A 20,321-nucleotide genomic window follows, 5' to 3' on the forward strand; every position below is an offset into this window, starting at 1 on the left:
TTTGGGTATACTTTTTAATTAATAATATATTGAAACTCTAATAAACTAAGTCTCCAAACTAGTTTTCAAAACTTGCATCTTGGGTAAACTATCAATTATTGCAAATAATAGTCAGTAAATTTGATATCAAAGTTAAGTAAAAATTTAAATTCACAGTTGTCATTTGATTTTTGGTAATTAAATAAATAAAGAAAAAATAATGTCAAAGAGGTAACCTGACAAGTCCTGTTTCCTGTAAGAAATCGGTTGAAACATATCATTCTAATTGACATCATTAAATTAAAAGTACAAATATCAACATTATAAAAAAAAAAGTGTATTGTAAAATAGTAAATTTCTTAGTGCAGCTATTTTTCTTAAAATCCACATTGTAGTTATTTGAATTTTTCAAGAAGTATTATTTTTGATAAATATAAAATACTGCAACAAAGTAATATATTTTTTTTCTATATTCATAAAACAATATCCCAAGAATATTAAAAATTGAAACAAATTTATATTGTTTTAAAATTTTAATGAACAATGAAATGTATAACAATAATTATAATTCTCCCAACAATGTTTATAAATGTATGAAGAATAAATATCAAAAGAAATCTCTGATGAAAAATGTGACCAATTTCACCCAAAGTGACACTTTCCGATCAGGTCTATCAAATAGACTTTTATCAATTACTGTAGTTCTGTCATAAAGCCTTTGCTGTTCCTAAAAATAAAGTAATTATTAAAAAACTCAATATGAAGAAAAAATCTTTGTGATAAACGAATTAATTCATTTTGCCATTTGACAGTAGCATTGGTACATTTTAATTCCTATAAACTGGATCTTATTTTTAAACAAAAAAAAAAAAAAAAAAATGTAAAGTCAAAATTGTAAGAAAAAAATTAATGTTCAAACAAAAAAATTTCATTTTGGAATTTTTTTTAAATTTAGTTTTATGTCAATTTCACTATGCATTGCAAACCAAATTTATTCCAGACCACGAAGAACTGATTTTATAATAGTTATGAAAAATTTTAAGCACCGGTTTTTATTCTAATTTTTATTAAAATTTGAGGTAATAACAAAAAATTTATGAAAAAACTATGTGTAAACACTGTAAAAAATTAAATTCCATTAAATGAAAGAATATTCTCACTAGCTAAACTTTAGATAATTGCAAAACTTTATTCTTACAAGTTTTCCAATTATTTCTCTTACTTATTTTGGAAGTTATTTTTTATTGCATACATAATGATAATAAAGTCTATATTTTTACTTAAAATAATAGATTTTTCTCTTCCTTTTCTTTAACAAATCTTTAAAAAAAATTAAATCATATACTAATAATAAAAAACTTTACAAAAGAAACAATTAAGAATAATTATAATAAACATAAGCAACAATACTGATTGGTAGTTGTATTGCATCTACAAGAAATAACATAACATTCGTGTCTATATTGTTTCTTATTGTCATTTAAAATTAACTTATTTAAGCAAGTAGAAATGGAACTGAGTGAAAACGACTTAAATATTTTGTTGGTCACTTGAAATAATAAATTCTATGTAGTCATACTACAAAGCAAGGTGCAGTATACATCCAATTACGCAAACAAGGTTAAGGTAAAATTAAGACACTTTTCAGAAATTCAGTGCCGACAGAAATTTTTGATCTATATTTTTAAAAATAAAAAAATGAGCTAAAAAATTTTATTGTAGAACAATTGTAAAAATTTTTCCCTGTAAACAAATTTAGCTTCTTTCATTATGATTTTTTAAGGAATTTTCTTTAAGCTTCAGAATTGGAAAATAACTGGAAACTGATAATTATGTTGATATACAAAAGCAAATAAGGCTGAGTATGGTAGTCCCTTCCATGTTCAAAGTCTATCCTTCAACCAAGAAAGAATGACCCAGCCTTTCATCTCTTCAGTACCAAGCACACTTGGGGACTAAACGTGTAGTAGAACTGACCATCCAACCTACACCCGCACCTCTGAGCCCAAGGTCAAGAAAATTAGGATGGACACAACTTATGCTACATGGCTGATGCACCCCTGCGTTTAGCTTAAAAATCACACTAGAAATCGACGGCTCTTTTTACAATTGGCTGAAAGAAGTAATAAATTTGAAAGCCACATATCAAAAAAAAACTAAAACAAAGGATCATTATAATCTTTCCATATATTTTAAATTCACTAATATTAACAATCTTCAAGTTAGAAAAATTAAAGAAATTTCATTTTCTTTAAATTGCAGAAAACCTTTAAAATAACACATAAAACTTGATGCAACATAATCTAATGAAATGATGACTAATGATTAACTTTTAAAAAAACTTAGTACTTTGAATAAAGTTCATTAGTATGGATTACTTTCTCCGGAATTTATACCTATTTTATCTTGTCTCCGAAGTGCTGATGATCTTGTCATGTATTGATATGAAGAAAATGAAGTCAACAAAAAGTTATTAATATTTCAAGCTCTGTCTGGCCTTTCAAATAATATTTCTGTTATGTTAAATATAATACAAATAGCTTAATATGCCAGTTTGTTTATTTATGAATTTGAACTCCAAGTTCATGAGGTTTAGTTTATATAAATTCCCAAGTTTATAAATTAAGTATAAGAAACTATTACTATTTCAATATATTTTGATTTTTATTATTTTTAACACGTATGCTAGTTTATTCAAGAGTTATGTAAAATCAAATACATTTTTTTTGTTAAAGAAAAAATAACAAAAAGTTTCAGCAATATTCAAAAAGTTTTTCTAAAAATATTTCGAAAAAATTATTGTAACTAAAAAAAAGCACTATAATTTTGGAAGAAATTTCAAACCTATAACACAACAAACATTTAAGCTTTGGGCATTTTTAAAGCCCTGATACAAAGAATAGTTCTTTTTTATTTTGATGGTCTTATTGAGAGCTGATAATGGCAATATATTATTGGAACAGGAGAGTACAGATTTAAATGATTAATGAGATTAAAATTATTTATTTTGTAAGCAAAAATTTTTATTCATAGAGAAATCAAATAAATTCCAAAAATTGCATTGTATAATTTCAAAAACTAAAAAATAAAATAAAATTAAATTTTCAAACAACTTTTTATGAAAAATTAAATAAAGAGGAGAAAAGAATAGAAGTAATATAAATTATAATACTACTTATACTTACATTATGCAGTTGAAGTTGTAGATCTTTGCTTGAAGTTACAATTGCAACTTGTGCCTCAAGATCTTTGTACACTGATCTATAACCTAAAGAAAAAAAGTATATAATTTTATAACTTCAATACAAAAATGCATCAATTTTTTGAGTAATTAAATAACATATCAATCTATTTGTTATTTATACAGTAAGGATTAAATTTATAAGATTGCCAACTTCAGTTATTTAGAGTATTCAGTTAATAAACGAAACAATAATATTATGGTCAGGTTTTAAGCAGTTTGAAAAAAGTTACTTTTTCAGAATTTTTCTTAAGAGGCCCTTGCTCTCCTGGCCGAATCAACTATCTAAGGAGTGGAGACGAGAAGGGAAAGTTCTAAATGTGCTTTTAATCCCTTTTATTTAATTTTCACAGATAAACTGATGATCGATAGTTACACTATTTGGCAGTATACATGTAAAATACAACGTTGCAACCCAATCACAATATAAAATATAAAGCTTGAGGTATTTTCGATTATCTATTAATTTTTTTGACAAAGTTATGCCAATACAATTCTGAAATTTACAGTTTCTAATAAATAAATAAATAGCATACAGTTGCCTGATTTTAGATTTTTGATAAGCATTTTCAATTTCATGCAATTAACAATAAATGAATTTTTTAGCATCATCTAAATTGGTTTTCATCAGTTTAAACTGTAAAAAATTAAATATTAAAAAAATCTAAAAACTGAGAAGCATGTAGCCTTGAATCATTTACACAAAAACACAAATCTCATGATTTTATTGCTAAGTAAAATCATGATTAGATTAAGTTTTGAGAAAAAATTCTTAGACGTTCTAAAAATTATCAAGTGCTATTTCTCCTAATCTAATAAAGCGATCCCTTTATTTTCTACCTTTTTTTAAAGGAATCGCGCTGCCTAATAATACTATATCATCAAAAAAATTTTAAGTACAAAAAAATATGACGGAAACATAATTTAAAAATTTAAACTAAAGTCTAAGATGGCGAGAGTAGAAGAAAATGTAAAATAGAAATATTAGAGCTTAATGCAAAAGAATAGAAATATTAGTATTAGAAAGGTCATCACTTCTACATAAATATTTAACACTTTAAAAAATAATTAATAATGAGGTGGTGGATTCAAAAATATACAGAAACAAAACTTGCATCATGGATAGTATCAAAACTCGCTCATTCTCACTTTACTAGTGGACATTCTGTGTATGTTACAGATAAAGAAAGAATAAAAGATTTAATTGGTTTAAGTGAGGATTACCAATCCTATTTATCGGAGGAATATCAAAGAATTTCCAACAATTTCACCTTTAACCAGCTAAGACATGTCTAACCAATGTTAGTCAGTTATGTTGCAAGTGTTGATGAAGCAATATGTTACTACAAAGATTCTCATAATGTGAGCTGAGACACCCCGGGGTAACAGATACAAGGGGTACCACTAGGTGCCCAATACTCTAAGTCTAATATTGATCCTTTAATTATAACATGTTCTTATTTAAAAAAAATATTAAATTCAAAACAAGTTTTATTAAAAAAATTTTTTGATGAGCTCTGAGCCTTGCAACCCTTGTAAATTTGGCCTTAAATTGAAGATGAAAAGAAATAGAATTAAATATAAAACAGTACCTACAAATTTTGACAAAGGTGAATAGTAGACTCTCCCTAAGCATGCGTAAATTTTAATTTAGAATATTTTTTTTGCCCATCGCTGATGAAGTCTTTATTCAACCATGTTCCATTTAGTACATTAATTTTCAAAAGATATGAACCAAAGACGGCAGGAAGAATAATAAGTTATGTACTTACAAGAAGTAAAACAAGCTGTGTAGCTATTGTTTATAATTCAGTCAAATATAAAGTAGTTTTATAAGCTATTTTATAACAAGAGGGAAATTTTCTAAAATTGTGCATTGTTAATTTGCCTACTATATATATATATGTAACATTGAATTGCTAAATTTGATACTTACCAAAATTTGGCGATCCAATAAAGGTAACAGATGGCAAGGTTTCATCAGGCTTGTAGTACCACAGTCCTTTTACATGGAATGTCCAATCAGATCTTTCATATTCACGAAGTTCAATCCTGTTTTGCTGTCTGTAGTTTAAAACTTTGGAGAAGAAAGTTTTGGCTATATGAGTGTATGCCATCGGTATTGCACCTGAAACTCCTGATGCACCATAAAAACCATTAACCTGCATAAACAATAAATATCATTCTACATTAGGTAAGCATAAAACATGTGCTAATTCAATTATTTAATTTAAAATAAAATTTCCTACTGTTTACAAAAAGTTAATGTTTTAATGGCAATTGTTAAAGGTAACATATTGAAATAATAATGATTAAATTAAACTAAATTTGATAATCCACATAATAAATATGTATTCTATAACAATCATGCTGATTTATATTGTAAAAGCAGATCATTCTCTTATAAATGTAGGGAATTATAGAAAGCAAATATTTTGAAGTAAAGAAGGGTAATATAATGATGAGCCACATTTTAGTTTTAAGAGTGTTTTTTTTTTTGGGGGGGGACATCAGTATTTCCATGTAAGCAAGAAGTTTTTGTGTATCACAGTGTTATGAAGAAAAAAAAATTCTGAAAACGGTTTTTTCAAAAATATCAAAATCGTAAGTTTCTGAATTCATATAAACGCAACTTTCTGAAATTATATGTAAACTATGCTAATACATGTATGTAACATAAAAAGCTTCTATTAATCTCTTTATGTTATTTCTTTGCTATAAAGCAATTCCTAATTAATTCTTCGAATCGAAACGCTTTCTCACACTTTTAAATTTACACCCTGTTCTTAAATCTATTTTTGGCTCAAGTATGCATAATTAAAAGAAAAGACATTTTTCCCTTTACTCTTTGTGGGAATCACACGACCTATTTAATAAACCAATAGTAATTTCTAAGATTTCCCTCTTTTCCCTAAATAGAGACATTTTCAGATTTTTTGCAAGATTTTCCCTATTAGAAAGACTGATTGTCGATAGAGTAAACGACACTTTTCGCTTGCCACTCAATAAAGAATGATCAAATAAAACTATTTTGCTTTCATTAAAATCCTGTGTCTGTTTTCCTGCTCGGTCCGACTGCCATCATTTTGCATGTATATATGTAAAGTTTTAAATTATCCTTAAAAACAGGCTAATTTAAACTATGCAAGTTTGTGAATTTTTTAAATTTTTATCTTGAAAACAATAAGGAAGTTTTTAATTGCATGGAGAGTGACATAACGACAACACAAATTTAATATTATTTATAAGAATAGTGAAACAATTTAAAAATACAATAGACATCTGAAAGACAGTTATCTTCAAAGTAAAAAAAATCGAGACATAGATGGTGCGTAAAGTTGCCATTTGAATAGTTTCTTTTGTGGTTCTATGTGATTGTCTATTTTGCCACCCCTAAATACAACTTGCATAACACATCATATATTCAAATAAAATACAATTTGTTTGAAATCAGACATCTTACCTTAGGAGAAGCGACTAGCAAACTGTACAAAGCCTTTGAAGATTTTAAAATAATACTCATGTAATGATTTGTCAGATTAAAATAGCCAGAAGCTAACTTGATGCATGAATTAGGTTCCGCCAGACGAAGAAATTTTTCTACAACCTGTTCATCTTGTCTAATATTGAAAGTGTGCATTTGAAGTAATGGGTATACTAGGGTATCACTCTTTTTTGAACCATGCTCCATACAGTTATTCAGGTGGATGGATCTGTTTTTAACTGGGCATATGAATTTCTGGAGATATTTATTGGCTTTTGAAACAAATTCTTTAAAACTACCTAGAAGCAAAAATTTAAAATATTATTTTAAGCCTACAAAGGTAAATAAAATCCAATACAAATAAAATTAAATGTTAACATTATTTTGAAATCATAATATTTAACTATATAGCAGATTAAATATGCACTATGATGTTAAAAAAAATAAGTTAACTTAGAATTTGTAATTTGAAAAGCAAAACTCTAAAGAATAACACTAAAAGAATTAATAACAATAAGAATAACTGTATATTAATTTTTCATTTGATAATTTATATATTCTAACTAGCAGATATTTCCAGATTAAAATTTGCTTATGATACCTGTTTGAAGCTAAAAAAATTGACATTAATAATTTATTTATTACTACTATTATGAAAAATAAGAAAATAAAAATTTTAGGAAAAAAAAATCATTTACTATATATATATATATATAAATATATATATATAACTTAAATTTCTTATACTAAGTTAAAAAATATAAATTCTACATTCATTTAAATTTCTAAATACATATGAAATTAAAATAGATGACCAGAATGAAATTATCTAAGCTACAGTCAACATGGGATACAATTTACAAAAAATGGTAAAATAGACCATTTCAATAAGGAGACAGAAGGTCTTGAAATAAAGCGACAAAAAAAAATCACAGAGTATTTTTACCTTAACATTGTACACTGAGTTAATAGCAAAAAAATTTCATCAATAAAATCTGTTTTTTTTTTAATTCTTAAAATTCCCTTTTTTACACTTAGAAATGAATATTATTTTTAAAAAATTTAACAAAATATAAGAATTCATCATAATGAAAAAGTTTCCTCGCTAACACTACGTAATAATTTTGAAACATTTTAAATTAAAATTATAATAAAAATCCATTTACATTAAAAAAAACTTTTATATTAAAGGTAGTTCATTATAATTTAAAGACTTGAAACAGTTAACAAACTTTTTTAGATCTAAAATAAGATTTTAATTATTATTAAAATATATTAAGAATTATACTCTAAAAAAATTGCAAATGAGATTAAATATTTGAAATTGTGTTCACATTTTTTTCATGCAATCTTTTCAAATTTCTTAGAAGAAAAATTTAGAGAATTTAGACATATATATTAAAGCACATATGATAGAATAGTGAAATTACTTAATTTTCACAAATAATTTAAACTTACTATTTTAAATAAAAGGTTTAGTTAGTTAGGATAAGTATATTGATTATGTTATATTACACTTTAAAGATATTGGTGTGTTTTTTTATTGTAGAGTAGAGTTTTTTATTGGTAAGATGTAGAGACCTATACAAAAATGTCACCAGAAATAACTTTAATACAACCCCCCCCCCTTCCAAAAAAAAAAAAAAAGGCTTGATATTCAGTATGGTGCACTTCCACAATTAGCAATAACTATTAATTTTTTATGACTATATTTATGTATAAGTTACATTGTTCAGAATTTTTTTTTTTTGCTGAGATAATTTTACTTAAACAGGTTTTTGCAGAATATTATTATTTCATGTTTGCATACATACTTAGAAGTCTGAATAAAGTTCATAAAAAGAGTCAATTGGATGGGCAAGATTTTAATACAACCAATTAAGAAGAAATATTTATTTAAAGAAGATTTTTCCAGCATGTTAAAATTTTATGTTTGGAAATAGAATTCCTAGACTAAGTAAGGTAGATCAGGAGAATAGATTAAATAGGAAAGGTTTTAATACTAAAATTTAGATGAAATATTCACTTGAAGAAGATTTTTCCATTGTGCTACTTCATGTTTGAGAACATATTTCATAAACTGAATAAGGTAAATTAGTGAAATAGACAGCAATTGAACTTCTTTGCAGAATAAACAATGAATATTCAAAGGGGTTGATGTGAAAAAAAAATATAGCATCCCAACCCCATATATTGCATATATGTGTGGAAAAAAACTCACCTACTAATTACATAAATTAAAGTCATAAAGAGATGTAATATGTAATCAATGTAAAAATACAAGTATGACTTTCAAAATTTCTCACATAAAAATATTTTACTCTTTTGAAGAAAAAAAGAAATCTTAATATCTTAAAGAAATCTTAAAAAAGAAAGATACCTTCTGATGGGTGTATATTCCAGTCAGAATGCAAAATAACAGAATTGTCAGGTTTTAATAGGAAGGACATTGATGATATAGTTGACACTAAATCATCAAAATAGTCACACAGCTCTTTACAGTCATTAAAGACAACATATCTGTCTTGACGATTACTAAAGTATTGATCACTCAAGTTAGCCCTAAAATAATTTTAAAAAATTACATACATCATAGATATCTAAAAAATAATACTAAATAAAAATGTCAGTATTTTATTCTTATCAAATGTCTAGCTTCAAAATTAAGTAAATCACTTTTCACAATGTTTTAAGCAAATAAATAAATAATGAATGCCTAAAAACCCAAATAGACCATTAAAATGATAATATAACTTACATAGAATTTGATTCCAGAAAAACATTTTTTATTGAGATGTGAAAATAAACATTATACTATAATTTTCATTTTTTTTTTTAAATTTGTATTTTCTTTCAAAAAATTAAATAAATAGTTTTCAAATGAGATTGAAGAAAAAATAACATTAATTGTTTAGCAATGAATAAAATCCATCATGATAAGTCTTAAAATTGACCGCATTAGATGGTTATCTTTGAGGTCAACTTATAAAAGAGGTGAAAAATTCAGTTTTATATCGTTTCTTACATCCTCAATTTTCTTAACTATAGTAGTCAGAAAATAATTCCTAATTGACAAAAAAAAAGACTGCAATAACTTTATTTTTAGGAAGAAAAAGAGAAAACTCCCAAAATGTTCAGCTAAAATTCAGCTTAACAAAGTGATTAATAAAAGTAAAGTTTAGGGGAAGTCTTGGTTTATTTGTATTTTTACGAATTCACATGAATAATGAAAGGCCAGAAATAATCTAACTCTAAATATTTATTGAAAAGGACAAAACACATATAAAATAAAACAAGAATAAAAAAATACAAGAATTTGGAAGAGGGGGTTTTGGGCTCGAATTAATCGTCCGTACTTTACGGCGGTTCCCAGCAGACTGTTTTAGTTCACCGCCAGAGGTGTTGTAGTGGGGGAAAGAGGAGAGTTTGTCACAATAGTTCAAATGCAATATCATCCTTCTGTTTATGGCTGGTACAACAGGTATCCTTTCCTCGATATCATTTTTATTACCAAAGTACAATTTTTTTAAAGTTACAGTGACCTCTCATTCATGAGCGGAGGCCAAAGGAAAAACGTTTATAAGTGAGACACACGCAAAAGTGAAAAGCCAAAATAAAGAGTTAAAAAATAGAATAATAATACATTTTACTACATTTTATTTCTAATTAACACAATGTATACTCGACTGAACATTTAAGTACGAGGAGGTTTAAGATTTAATGAACTTAATAAATAAATAAGTATTTGAAAGAAAAAATAGAAGAAAAATACTTAAAAACTTAATCGTTGTTTTATTCCAATTATTAATTTATCACAAAACAATTTACAATCGAAGTTGTTTTTTTTTTCTAGAGTTCTCAAAAAGAGTCTTTTTGAGTCAAATCAGTTGAATCTATGCTCATTGTTTATCTCTTGTTAAGTTATGGGATGACATCATAAAAGTTCGATGTAGGGAGTTCATTGAGAGTGGTGACAAACCATGTTCGTGAGACAATGTTTTTATCTTGGGAGAAGCCAGTTACAACTCAACTCTTCACCTACTTGTAAAATAATTTATGCAAGATGCTCAGTAACTTGTAATTGGTTGATGACGCCAAATCTCAATGTTTAAAAAGCTGAGACTTCACTAGAATGCTCTCTCTTCCACTGTTTGTTAAAGCTACTATGTAAGGTTCCTTAAGAAGAGGAGTCCATGCTCCGGCATGGAACTCGGTTATATGTAGTTATGATTATGTTAAATTTTTCTTTCATCTAATCATTTGCACTTCACTCATGTGTCACAATTGTCAAATAAATATATATTTCTGAAAGAGCTTTGTTTTCCTGAGTTCACTCACTAAGTAAATTCACTCCGATATCTATTTATTTATTGATGTTGTCAGGTAAAGGAGGCCTATACTAGTCCACCAGAAACGTGTATAAGAAAGGGACTGCATAAGTGAGAGATCATTGTAGATATTTTTACCAAATTTTAACAAATTTCATTAACTAATCAAATAATATGTGCTTGCATGCTTGCAAAAAATCCTATTTGAAAAATTAAAGCAATTTTTTTTTTCAACACACAATTGTTATATTTTCCTATTATAAATAATCTAATATAGCGTTACAAATTGCATCTTAAATTTTCTTTTATTTTAGCAATAATTTTTTAAAGGCTAAATATCATTCTAGCAATTTTGTAAACTCAAATGAAAAACATCCTGATTTGCAATCTGGTTATTTATGTTGCATAATCTATAAAGTTAACACTTTTTTTAAATAATTTCAGGGAAAACATTTCTATTTTATTTAACTATAAATCCATTTATAAAAATTTTATTCTAATAATACTTGATATCTTTTTTATTGCCCAAGCACTATTTTTGAAAGATAGATTTTTTTACTAAATTCTAAAACATTTCATTAATTAATCAATAACAGAACTAAGTCTAAAGTTGACTTTAGAATTAATTAATAGAATTGGATATAAATTATTACAGAAGATTAATATGACAATTTTAAAACATCTCCCAAAAGCACAATTTTTTTAATCTTAAATACTTAAAGTTAACTTAAATTTGTGTTACCCTGTAAATATTTGCTTGACTCATAGGTTACAAATTATAAATGAGGAATTAACATTTTATATTTTCTTAAATTTCTGACAAACAAACTACTTTAGCTTGAAGGAAATAGTCCTAAATTGTTATTAAAATATAGATCATAATCATATTTAACATAACAACCCAGAATAAGACAAGATTTCTGTTCAAGATCTTTCAGGACAGCCTGTTTCTAGACTTGGTCAATTCCTCACAATATTCACTCAAAAATCTGATTCAAGAGTTAATGTCTGCAATCTTTGAACATGTTAAAGAGTTAAGGTCATATCTAGATTTTATATGAACGGTAAATGCTTAGTTATGAAGAATAAAAAAAAAGCATATGTTTTACCTATTCGTATAACCCACTGACATGCAATTTTTTAAAATTTTTTATTATTTTCAATACAGTTTAATACAGTCTTCTTCATATATACACACTTGATGGGGAAAAACAACAACATTTTTTTGCATAAAAGCATCTTCAATAAATTCCCTAACTCAGATTTTTTATAATTTAATGTATGAAAAGAAGTAAGCAATAAAAATCCTGATTCTAAAATAAATAAGTAATGAAACTTTTGATACAGAAATATTCATAATTAATAAAAAATACAATAAAAATTTTAAAATAAACAAAATAATTGCGCTAAAAGAAATTATAAGAAAAACTTACCCACTTAATATAAGGGTATCATCAAATAAATAAACCTTTAAATGAGACAGTCCAATAGTTTCATTCCATCTATCAGGCAAAATCCACTTTATAAGGCCTCTTAATTTGGGAGTGTGATACAAGGAAACATTGAATTGTGATGGGTAATGATTTAATAAAGGCAAGAGAAGAGTTCTTGAATTTTCTTTCCCTCTGGACCCCCTCGTATAATCTAGAAGAATTTTCACTTGCAGACCTCCATTTGAGTTCTGTAGTCCTTCATTTATGGATGAAATCTGAAAATGAATTTAAAATATAAGAAATGAAATGCAAAATTTTTCTTTCGTTATTATGAGATTTGTTTTTTTTTTTGTCATTTTGAATTTCTTTTTTTCTATTTCAAACATTTTTCATGACTTTTGAATAATATTTTTCAATTTAAGAGCTTTTTGCTCGTGAACTAATTTTTTCTCTATAAATTAGAGTATATTTTGCATTAAATCCCGTTAATTTAAGATACTAGAGTTGAAGTTGAACAAAGTTTTTCATAATATGAGAATATGCTTTTGAACCTTAGTCAGTCTTTCTAATTTAAGAATATCAAAAAACATTTGATAATAAAATGCAATTTTAATGTTCATAATAACTGTAACTTAAAATTAATAAATCGTTTATCAGGTATTTATTAACATTTTATTTTATTCATAAATTACTCGTTTACTTAAATATTTACCTTATTTTCTACTAAATTTATAAATACAAGTAGCAATTAAAAAATATTTAAAAAAAATTGACATAAAGCAGGTTTTTTAAAAATTTTAAGAGCATTATTTTTTATCTTAAGGTAGAGTTTTCCCTGGAAATTAAAAAAGGGGCAGGGGACTCCCTCACAGAAAAGAACACTTTGAGTTTTGAAAGGGCACTCACTTAACACCGTAAAAATTTATCAAAGTATGTAATATTACACAATATCTTAATTTGATCTTCAGCAAATTTTAAATTAATTTTATACTATTTCATGTGAGTATTTCAATAAGTAATTCTCACTCATTATCATAATTAGAGAAAAGTTTGAAGTTATAAAAAATAATTTAAGGTATGCTAAAAGGCAACCAGTGTGCATAAATTTTTTTTTAAAAAAAAAGCAAACTAAAAAAAAAAAGAATAATTAATAAACAACTTAAAACCTTTTTTCTACAAATTAAACTAAAAATTATAAGAAAATAAGCATTTTTTTTAAAAAAGAAAAAAGTATTTATTTAAAAAGAAATTTTAAAATCACTTAAAAAATTCATTAATATACTCAACTCCCTCCCACCCCCAAATTTTAGAAACTTATAAAAATTTAACCAGCTGAGAATAATCCTAACAACTAAAATATTTATAATAGTAATCAGAATAAAATCTATAAACACAGATAATTTTACTATTATTTAAACAGTAAGTTAAGTTTTTTTTAAGTGAAATATGAATAAAAAGGGATTTTTAAGGGATGGCAGCTTATTCTTATAAAAAGGACAAAGAGGGTGCATCGAAGAGCAGGCAGGGGAAGGGGGGCTTTTAAAAATGCTTATGGAGAACACTGCTTAAGGTTATTTGCGATGGTTTTTAAAGGCTTTTTATTTATTTTTTACCTTTTTTATTAAGACTTGTTAGGTCATTTACATCATAGCCCTAATGACAAGGTTGGCAAGTTTCTGCCGAGGTGGTTAAAACCACTGGTAGAAACCGGTTAAAAACGGCATGGCAAAAACCCTTTTCTGCCACATTTGTGGCAGAAACTGGCAGAAATTCAGAAAATGACATAAAAGTAAGTACTGAGATTGACATATAATGGATAATTCATAGAAAAAACAATTAAATGTTAAACAAAGTACAATTTATTTACAAAATCATCACCATTCAAAATGAAATATTACAGTGTTTGCAATCTGCAGTAATATATAACAGAAGACAAGTTTTGATGCAGTTTCTAAACCTAAACAATTTCTCAATTTGCTATGCACGAACGAGAAATTTGAGAAGATTTTCTCAAATCCAGCAGAACAAGCTGGCACTGCCATTCACAAAAGATTCAAACTGTTACTGTTATGATAATTGGATTGTTGTCATGCAAATTATGTCTTGGAAAAGAAAAAAACTATTTGAAAATAGCTCTATTCAGTTATGTTAAGAGTTAAATGATAATTACTGAATTTCAGAATTTAATAAAATAAAACAAAATCTAGTATTTATATTTATTATTACATTACTTTATTCTTCATTTTAAATAAATATTTGATATACTGCACTCTTTATATTTAACATAAACAAAATAATATATATTTACAAACAATGAATTAAAAAGTTTGTTACTGTTACATGGAGTTAAATTTTTCAGTTTACTTAAACAAAATGTCATTAAGCAATTACTAGAACTAATATAGAAGTTCTTTTTAGTTTCTGCCAGTTTTTACCGGTTATAACCAGTTTCTGCCACTGGCATGGCAAAAACCGGTTTCTGCCGGCAAAAAGCCAACCCTGCAATGATAACATAAAATAACATATTAATTTTAAAAGAAAGTACTCTTAAGTACTTAAATAAAATAACAGATAAATTTTAAAAAGTTCAGCTATTTTAAGAAATCTCAAACATTTAAATAAACAAAAATAATCTGTTTTTATGCATAGTATCTCTTTTTATAATTAATAATAAAAATAGCTTTACCAATTCCTTTTCTAAAGCACCATTTCCAATATATAATGAGGCTAGTGTAATTCTTTTAGTAGCAGTTCTAGATAAATCCTACAAATAAAAAGTAAAATTATTTTTTGAAATCATATAATTATTATGAAACACTTATGAAAAAAAATAACTAAGAAAATTGTTACTCGTCTTTTTTTAATATTTTTGAATAGTTTGCCCATCAAAATATTTTTTAAAATTAATTTCAATAAACAGTTATGCTTAAAAATATATATCCTCACAAGAGAATTATACCTCCATAATGGTGTAATGCTAATAAATAAAGGGGAAAATGCTCAATTTGGCATTCAGCAACTTTAATTACTTTTAAAAACAAACAATTACTACTTACTTTACTTAGTGGTATCATTTTAAATGTATAGAACTAATATATTATAAATTTGCAACCTAAACAGAAAGAGAATCTAAGTATGCAGAATTTTAGACTTTCGGTGAATTTTTCTAAAAACAAATAATCAGTATTATAACAATATAATCAGTATTTTCAGAGAGGTACATCTCATACATCTTTTCCTTTATGGATTTTTCTGATAATCTGGAAGCCAATAATTTGTAATTATCCAAATCTGTTACTGTTCATTTAAAAAAATGTAAGTAATTTTCAGTCAAGCATACAACATTAAACTACTTTTTTGCATAATTTTATTACTTTCATTTTCTTGATAAAAAATCTAAAGTGATTATGTGTTAATTATGTACCGAAAATATCAAGAAAACAAAAATCCAAAATTTAATCTACATTCAAAGATAAAGAAGATTGGAGGCTCCAAATCACTTGAATATTAAAATAATTTAAACTTGATGTAAGGAATATTTTACACAGAATATCTTGTAAGCTTTGAACTGTTATAATACATATTACCGTACATATTGTAACATTAAGAAACAGTAGAATTTAATATTTAAAAGATTTCCTTTTTACATATTTTCCTATTCAGAGTGAGGCCTTACTTAATATGTATTACTAATGGTCCCATTAGATTTTCATTAAATTTATTAAAATAGATATGAATTTTTTTTTTTTTTGATTTTGCTCAACTAATAACAAAATTTTTCATTATTTAACTTTCCATGTATTTATTTAACATTTTAATCTATTGCTTAATTTTTTTTTTACCAACGCTATATAAAGCGCAGGGTCCTTAACAAATTGAGTTTTTTTAGGCTCCAAAGTTAAACAAGAATCTTCAGCTATTATTCATCTGGACTACATTAAATATTTTTCTTAAGATTTTTTGTCCAAAAATCAATAATATCTTTTTGTTTAACTGGGCTATTGCCTAGTAATTACCCCTACAGAGGAGAATCGGTAAAATTAGTGCTTTATAAATGCCAATTTTTATTTAAAAGTATGAGACTATCCACAAAAACACTCTTGCCTCACCCTTACAACAAATTTATTTTCATTACATGGAAAAAATAGTAGAAAAAATTTACCTAATAAGTATCTCTTATCTAGCGAATATCAAAGAGAAAAACCTGATTGTTACATGGGAAAGCAACCAGGTTTAATCCAGAATTCAATTCCCATTCATGAAGTTTCAGCAAACATGAAAAAGTTTCCATTAAACTTAATCATGTAAAATTGCATCATTTTCATTAAATATTGTCTAGGTAAAATTACAATTTATTATAAATACCATTAATTACAAAACCAATTTTTTTTTCTGAAAATTTAAATAAAACTTTCAATTTTATAAACGAAATGTATAATCCAGGCACAAAAAATTAACTAAATAAATAAATAAAATAAACATTTTGTTACATAAAGAAATTTGCACTTAAGAATAAATACTTTTAATTTTTCAAAGAAGTCAGAAGGTTCTTGAAGGATTTGAATATTTCTACTTGAAACACTGAATTCTGGTGAATAATCAGATAACCAAGCTAAATGATGACTGCATTCTTTCATGGTTTTTTTCTCATACAAATTAGGAGCTATAGAAATAGGAATCTGGATGGCATAAGCAGTCAAGCCACTAAATATCCCCCACAGTTTTTCAGGGTGAAGTAAGAGAGAGCTATGAAATACATACAAAATTAATACAAGTTAAAAATGAATATATACAAGTACACAATTAGATTAGAAAAAATAATTTACAATCACATGAAAGAATACATCTCATTCTTTCATGTGATTGTAACTCTAATGGTTTCACACTCAAATTAAACATAAACATTTAGCTTCATAAGATAAACATTAAATGACATGGGAAATATTATACTTTGTCTATAGAAAGAACTTCCCTCATCGCAAAGTCTAAATCCATCTGCTGCTATGGAAACAAAATATAGCACATTTCAAAGAGGGGAACTACTCTCTTCCATGATTCCTTTTTTTGTTTGTTTTTATGCAAACCTGAGTCCAAACCTGTCTTAAATACTGACTTAACATCCCTGCTTGAAATAGTTAAACCATGTAACTATAGTCACTGCCACTGTTCCAGACGAATAATGAGAGGAGTAAACCGACTATAGATATTCCTTACCAGAGGTCTGTCCAGACATTTTGTGAAAGGTCCTGTTTTTGTAAAATTGTGAAAAAATTACTCGTAATTTGTGAATATAAAATAAATGTTAAGTCACATTCTTTCAACCAGGGTCCTTATTTTGTTAAAGTAGGATCCTGTAATTGCAAACAACTTTTTCAAGGAGTTTTTACATTGATAGATAGAATTGTAAATAGATAGGGAAGATTATGCGCAACACTGAAAATTTATAATAAAAAAATTTAATTTTCAAAAATAAACAGCAATTGCTGCGACTAAATTAGAGATGCAACACACAAATATTTGGTATTTAGCTTATACTGCTGAACGCAGAATATTCATTTCGGACGAAAAAAGGAAGAAGCGTCTGCCGAAGACAAAACTTAGTTTGTTTACATCTGTCTTTCTCCCACACCCCGGGGAGCGTTTATTCGATTAACAAAACAATAATGAAGATAAACAAATTTTTGAAGGGTCCGATTAAAAGATAAATTATTTTGTGAAGGGTCCGTTTTCAAGTTAAAATATTTTGTGAAGGGTCTGTTTTTAAGAAAAGATATTTTGTGAAGGGTCCGTTTACAGATCCAAATTTCATTGTTAACAGACACCTGCTTACATAAAATTAATAATAAGAAAAATTAAAATTCATGTTAAAAAACAGTTTAAAAAACTACAATTTATTACGACCTACGGGGCAGGTACTCCTTGACGACGTCAGCTTGGTTGTCATTATTATATTTTTCATTGTTATCTTCCTTGCTTACAATTTACATAACATTATTTATTTTCTATTTAGCTATTTACATAAAAGTTTAAAGATTATTTTGATTTGGTTATTTTTATTGATTTTAGAGACGATTTCTTGAATTTTTAAAAAAAAACATAAAAAAAATAATTTTTAAAATATTACGTGCAAATTTTTAAACAGTAATTATACTACAGTGGCCAAAAATACACCTACTGTGTATAAGATAATAGCAGTGAAAATGCTAGTTCACCTCATGGTTAGTGCATTTTTAAAAAGAGTCACTAAGAGTACTTAAGCAGACACTCCAAGGAAAGCAAATAAAAAATAATTTGGATAAATTAAAAAAATTAAAGAGATAAGGAAAAAAAAGTGGCCTAATCTTCAACTTATGACATTTAATTGAAAAATATTAAATATTAATTTATAACAATTCAATAATTAAACGCACTTAATGACACACACAGAAAAATTTCAAAATTATAATGTAATAAGTTATTAATGTTGTTTTGATAACATATTTAATTTTGAGTCAAAGCACTTTCCACCCTGCCCAATTTAAAAACCTAAATTGCAAGTCATCATACATCAAATATATAATTTTATTATTAATTAATATTAAGGAAACTTATTATAATATGTATTATAGCTGGCAATAAACAGAAACCAACAAAACGGAAAATAATAACATGAATCTTTGTACCAATGATGTTGTCTTATGCAACTTTTTAATGCCGACAAGCCTACTTTAATCAAATTTTTGTACTTAAATCCTGTATTAACAGTAACTGACAGATGATAATGTTAAAAATGAAGATAGTTTATTAGATTTGACAACAGTCAACATATTTAAAGAATCACTAACATTAAAACTATTTAGCATTATCAATTACAAAAAAACATAAAATTAATTCATATCATTTTTAAAAGCAATTTTCTATTAATTGCATTTAAACTTAAAATACAACAATATAATAAATATGATTGAATTATAAATTCAATTCAACATAAAATAAGAATTTTAAAAAATTATAACACTTATAGAAATAGAATGTACTACTTTAATGAAATTAGTAAAATAAGATAATGAAAAAAATCCTGCATCAATCAGAATGGAGCATTAGAAATCAAAAATTCGCCATTTAAGAATATAAAATAGACGTATTTATATGAAAGCAAAACATTAAAAAAACAAGAACTATGAAGATTTATTGCTAAATAAAGTACAATATTGAACAAATGGTTTAAAAATAAAAATTTTTTAATTAATAATGTTATAAAAATGTTAGTTAAATAAAAATATGTCTTACTAAACACTAAAATTTACCACTCAAAATTACCACGTTTACAAAAAATGTTTGACAGAAAAGTTTTAATTGCTGATTCAAGAATTTTAAAATTTTCTGCTATGTTTTACAAAAATGAACAAGCCAATGAAAGAAAGAAATATGAGCTATTTGTTTACGATGCAGGTAAATAGCTTACGAAATAGTCTTTTACTCTGCAGAAATTCGAAAAGAGCTCAAATAGAATCTCAAGTTTACATTTGTGTTGGGAGAAAGATCGTAAAATCTATTTATATCACACTAAGAAGAAAACAAAACTATTGGATAAAAAGGAAAAGAAAAAAAATAACCAAGATAACTACATATTCCTACGTTTTTGCCATCATAATAAATTATTTGTCAGCTACAGGTTGTAAACATCAATTATTCATTGTTTACTTTGATTAGTTTCACTAATTATCGTTTAATTAATTTGTAATTTTGTACAAAAGTTACATAATCCCACTTTGTCACCGGTAGTTCTAAAATTTCATCCAAGGTTTGTTTACTAATAAAACAAATAGCGTTTGTGTTGCCAGCCCTAAAGTTCTAAAGTAGAGAAAATGAAATGA

The 20,321-nt window shown here is 26.0% G+C and overlaps 1 protein-coding gene across 4 annotated transcripts; it reads right to left on the reverse strand.

The window, feature by feature from the left end:
- Positions 1-493: 493 nt before the first annotated feature.
- PGS1 (Phosphatidylglycerophosphate synthase 1) lies at positions 494-20,292 on the reverse strand. 4 transcript variants are annotated; one of them, XM_016057501.5, is made up of 9 exons: positions 20,083-20,292; positions 16,986-17,211; positions 15,152-15,229; positions 12,466-12,740; positions 9,085-9,266; positions 6,684-7,003; positions 5,157-5,382; positions 3,165-3,247; positions 494-706 (listed from the first exon to the last, which is right to left on the reverse strand). In XM_016057501.5, exons 1-9 carry the CDS (start codon positions 20,094-20,096, stop codon positions 587-589), a joined length of 1,524 nt encoding a protein of 507 aa, XP_015912987.3. In that variant the 5' UTR covers positions 20,097-20,292; the 3' UTR covers positions 494-586. The 4 variants fall into 4 exon arrangements, with proteins under 4 accessions (XP_015912987.3, XP_015912990.3, XP_015912988.3 ...); XM_016057504.5 differs by having other exon boundaries at positions 20,073-20,278; XM_016057502.4 differs by lacking the exon at positions 20,083-20,292 and adding an exon at positions 19,910-20,026.
- Positions 20,293-20,321: the final 29 nt, after the last annotated feature.

This window comes from Parasteatoda tepidariorum, chromosome 9 (genome assembly GCF_982258835.1).
Source record: "Parasteatoda tepidariorum strain Cologne lab strain chromosome 9, Ptep-v5.0, whole genome shotgun sequence".
Lineage (NCBI taxonomy): Eukaryota > Metazoa > Arthropoda > Arachnida > Araneae > Theridiidae > Parasteatoda > Parasteatoda tepidariorum.

Coding starts and splice junctions, on each gene's coding strand:
- PGS1 (XM_016057501.5), bottom strand. Junction 3,248..5,156: donor TATTGGATCGCCAAATTTTG/GTAAGTATCAAA, acceptor TTTTTTCTTTAG/GTTATAGATCAGTGTACAAA. Junction 707..3,164: donor TACAACTTCAACTGCATAAT/GTAAGTATAAGT, acceptor CTTTATTTTTAG/GAACAGCAAAGGCTTTATGA.